This window comes from Nematolebias whitei, chromosome 11 (genome assembly GCF_014905685.2).
Source record: "Nematolebias whitei isolate Nwh7 chromosome 11, NemWhi1, whole genome shotgun sequence".
Lineage (NCBI taxonomy): Eukaryota > Metazoa > Chordata > Actinopteri > Cyprinodontiformes > Rivulidae > Nematolebias > Nematolebias whitei.
The window spans coordinates 12,694,393-12,699,279 of record NC_056508.1 but is presented as its reverse complement, the minus strand read 5'-3'; the positions used below and the strand labels follow the sequence as shown (position 1 = coordinate 12,699,279).

General features: G+C 38.9%; 1 protein-coding gene across 1 annotated transcript in view; it reads left to right on the top strand.

Annotated features, from left to right (window-relative positions):
* The window catches only part of hspg2 (heparan sulfate proteoglycan 2), a 209,281-nt gene extending 204,710 nt beyond the window's left edge, over window positions 1–4,571 (top strand). Inside the window, exons 87-88 of the mRNA XM_037684663.1 lie at window positions 490–593; window positions 2,327–4,571. Of these exons, the coding sequence (XP_037540591.1) occupies window positions 490–593; window positions 2,327–2,499 (277 nt within the window). The 3' untranslated portion in view covers window positions 2,500–4,571. The remainder of the gene's footprint in view (window positions 1–489; window positions 594–2,326) is intronic.
* Window positions 4,572–4,887: the final 316 nt, after the last annotated feature.

Here is a 4,887-nt window from a genome sequence, read left to right as displayed (position 1 = left end):
GGGAAACACAGACACAAACAGAACCAGCAAATGGTACCATCCTTACACTGTGATATGTGGACACACACAAATTACACTTTACTCGTGTGTGTGTGTGGGGGGGGGGGGGGGGGGGATTCCTTCTGATTGGGTGTGCAGCACCTCTAGCTACATATAAAAAGCAGGATTTACAGCAGCTCACTGCTGCCACCATTTGTTGTGCTTCTAAATGTGTAGAGTTCTGTGTAAATAACTGTATGATGGTGAAGATCTATGAAAGAACATGAGCTGCTCTAGAGTGTACTGGTTTAAACTGAGGCCAGTCAAAGGGCCATCTACAACAAATGGGAAAGTAATCTCTTAATGTTAATGTATTCAATGTTGTATGAAAATGTCCTGTTTATTTGTAGGTGCAGTTTCAAACATTTCCCAAGTCCTTACATTTATTTGTTGGTGTGTTAAACAGTTTAAGTTGAATTGTACTGTGTCTGTGTTGCTTTTTCCTTGCAGAACTGGAAAAGATGGATTTATCCAGATTGATGGAGGAGACATGCTACACGGACAGTCTAAAGGCAGCAGCATCATGGTCAACACCAAAGGCAGTTTATACCTCGGTGGGCAAACTAGCTTTTTTGACAAACTCAAATGAAATGCATAAAAACTTCATAAACAACTCAAAAAACTTCACATACAACAACATTCATAAAAAAGTACTTGTAGAACTTGTCGTGGACAAAAGCGATTCCCAAAACAACCAGGTGTGATCTTTATCAGATTTATTACAAAGCTTTGGAGAGCAGCCAGCAATCACAGAGGATCTATACCTTCGCCTGTCTGAGGCTCTGACCCGTTCTGACTTCCTGAACAGAAAAAAATCAGTTTTGTAGAAACTTCCATGTCCTCCCCACCCTGTCCAGTTTTATCAGAATCGAGCTGCAGACAGAAGCGGGAGGACAGGATTAACCCGTTTAAATAAAGCTTGAATGAAATCTGGTTGCAGCAGCTCGCAAAGACTCTCGAAGAAAGACGTCATTGTAATCATATCAATCAGAGCTTGAGGATAATAGAATTATCTCTTGCCTTTACTGATCAGTCCCATGAAGACTGACACATAGAATAAAGATCATAGAACATTTTCATATCATTCAGAAATAAAACTGGAAAAGAGCAGTGGAAATTATAGAGCATGGTGAGTGCAAATAAAACACATTCCCTTGACAGAACTGATAAATTATAAAAGTAAAAAGACGATGTAGTGTCAGCTGGGAGGAAAACAAACAGCTAGCTAAGCTGAAACCAATGTTAGCTGAAGCTTTTCATGCTAATGCTAATTCCTGAGCAGTCAAGCTCAAGCTAATTCATAATTTTTAACTCTTTTTTTTTTTTTATTACTGCATTGAGTTTCTGTAACTTTCAGGTTTTAGTTAACAAGCTGACTGGTCAAACAGGCAACGTTTGTAAAAATCTGCTAACGTTTTCCACATACACTGCAAACTTGTTACTAATGTTACTTTCATTTATTTTTATTACTTCAACTGTTATTATTATTATTATTATTATTATTTTGTATTCATTTGTTTTCTTAGTTTACAATGTTTATTTCAGACCTCTAACAGACTAGATATTTTATAAATGCAGGATTGTCTCCTGTTTTAAGTATAGACTTTTTGATATTAAAATTATGACTTTTTTTGCCATCTTAGTTGTAAAAAAAAAAAAAAGAATCTGTATGCCTTTTTATAACTGTCTACTGTTGTCGCTGTTGTCATCATTCTTTGTTGAAATCATGTCTCTTGTAAATGAGTCCTTGAGGCTCAATGGGATTAACCAGTCTAAATAAAGGTTGAATGAATGAAAAAATGAGAAAATTAAACTGGCTTTCCAAAGTGAATATTTTTTTAAACTGAAAATACACAAGAACCATCTTTGGTGTCTCCATGTGGACATAAAATATGAAACTTGTTACTGAAATGATGACATAACAACCTTTGTTCTGCATGCTCACTATCACTTTGTGTCCCAGAAACCTAAACAAAATTGGAGCCTTTTTAAGTTTTTTTACCAGTTTTTTTCTACCAGTTTGCTGCTTTATTTTGATCCTGTCTCCAATGAGCATTGACCGTGTGTTAAAATGGTCAATATTTGTAATAAAACTGTAAACTGTAAAACAGAAAAAAACTAGTTTTGGGAGAATTTTTAGCCAAGCTCAGATTTTTCTTCCTCTGTATTTTGAACATCCTCGTCCATTTAGTGGCGCAGCATGGGTATTTCAGATTATTTGTTCAACTCTTGGGTGAACATAAAAAGATAGTCTGTTAAAAATGTTTATGCCTTCTCTCATACACAGGTGGAGCCCCAGACATGGCTGCCATGACAGGAGGGAAGTTTTCATCAGGAATGACGGGCTGCGTGAGGAACCTGTCGCTGATGAACGCTCGGCCAGAACTGCAGCAGGCCCGGGCCATCGACCTTCAAGCCCACGCTGCTCATGGCACCAATGTTCAGCCCTGCTCCTCATAGACATGCATACACACCACACACACACAGAGACTATGGAGTGATGTCATACCTACACACACTGCAGACTCACTCAGAGAGACTTAACACTCGTAGAGCCTAAAACAAATTTGGTGCTTTTGCTGCTACCAAAAAAAAAAAAACATCACAGAAAAAATCGAAACAATTGAAAATGATGCTTTTCTTTGTGTGCAGTTAAACCAAAACAAAATATTTTTTTTACAATATTAACAACTCTGCTCCTCCACAGTATTGTTTTCTGAATGAAGGACTCCTAACGGACAGCTAGTACACTTTTCATCCATCAGAAGTACTTTAGCCACGAGAAGATTAAGACTTATTAGGCCTTCTTCAGTGGGCCCGATCCTATGGAGTGGGAGAGGTTTTTACAGCACTGAATTTTTTTATTTATATACATATGAATAAATATATTATATTTCAGGGGGAAAACATGCAAACTAACCATAAAACTGCTCTTCTGCTTCTTCTGGGTTCTTCTACTGTGTCTGAGGCTTTGACGGGCCTGACTGTAACAATACTTGAAGATGTTTAGGCCTTCTTTCATCACTTCTCTACATAAACCCTTTCCTTGAGAGCATGCCTAAAACCTTTCATCAATCAGTTGGGAGAGGAGTGCACACGCTCACAGTCGCATGCAGCTTCAGTACACAACTCAGGATGCAAAATACGAGTGACAAACTGTAAATGTTCCACGTTTGTCTGTTTTTGAACCCAATAATTCACAACACTGGTGTGTCTTCTCTGTATTTGTTGTTTTTTAATGAAAGAAAGAACCCTTGGTGCTAATGTCAGACATGAAGATGCTACATTCACCTGTCTGTTACATGTAGACGTGTGTTTTTAGTGCTTTGGCTGAATGAGACAATCTAAACCAGTTGTCTCATTGGTCTGACTGGTTCGTTGCCTCCATGGCCTGATTGGATTGAGTAGATCTCAAAAAGGAGCTGGAACTGAAAATAGAGTATTTTTTATGTGTGATTGTTGAATATATTGTTTTATGTGTAAAACTATCTGCCAGTCAGGAAGATAACTGTGCGTGTGCAACGTCATTTAGTTCATTATGCATGTTTGAGCACTGTTTCTCACAGATCACTCCACATTAAGCTGTGTGTGTGTGTGCGCGTGTGTCCTCAGGAGCAGCCAGCCCAGAACTGCCTCCAGCTTTGTTTTTGGTTTTTTACAGAACTTCCAGGTTTGGTAGCTTTAGCGACAGCACAGTAACAGTCTGACGGCTCTGTGGTTCTGGACGTTGTTTTCTCTGCAGACGGACTCTCAGCTGGGTTTGTTGTTTGGGTGAACGCAGAGGAAGCCCCCCCTGCAGGCTGCTGTGAGCTGCGGTGTCGCTCTTGGAACAGCATGCTCCCACACTTTTAGTCGACCACATGGCAAAGCACAACTCCACGCTCATTGTTAGGTCCACTAATCTTTTTTTTTAACGTTTTATTAGCTTCAAAATTGTTTATTCTAAAGTGAGCACAGTCATTTTGCTTTGAGGAGCTATATTTATTTCACGCTGTTTTATTTTCGCTCGTTTCCCCCACCACTGCTGTATTGTATGTTGCCGCTCACCCCCTCTCCCACCATCATGTTTGACTGATCAGGCCCCATTCAGTCATGGTTTTTCACAAAGCACCCCAAATTGAAGCTGCCTGCTCATATGAGTGAAAACTGGTCTTATTCTTCGTCACTTGATGAAAAAAGTCTTATGGGCCCTGAATGTAGAGAACGACATCATCGTGAGCACGTGGACTGACGAGTCAACGCTTTGGTCCAGGTATTGGACTTTTAAAGCACGTGTGTGTGTGCGTGCACCGTGCTCTTTCACAGATTCACCAGAATCAGACGCTGCTTTTAGGATTTTTTTGTTTTTACCATTACGCTTTTGAAAGGACTCTAAGTAATGATACCATTTTTTATGTTGGTTTCCATTTTTTAAGTTGTGTTCATTTCTAAAACCAGATCAACAAACAGAATGAGCTTCATGTTCCTCTGTCCCAGTTGGACAGACTCTCCCCTCACCTACTGTTTCTTAAATAAAAACACAATTCATGTGCTGTTTGTAATCTTGTTGGTTTTCTTGATTTTTTTAATTTTTTCAGTTTTATTTTACTCTGTATTCCTTAAGATCCCCAACAGGTGGACTGAGGTCCAGATCCGGACCCAAATAAAAGTATTTTCTGGACACAGATCTGCTCTTCTGTTTCAGCAGATATACATATTTTGTATTGGGGTTTATTTTTTTACTAGCCAAGATTTTCCTGGTACAGAGGATGATTAGGGCAACAATGTAAATGTTGTTTTTCCTGAATTCTGACTTTGTTTCTCAGAATTCAGAAAAAAAAAACACTTTTTCTTTCTCTCTGTGTCTAT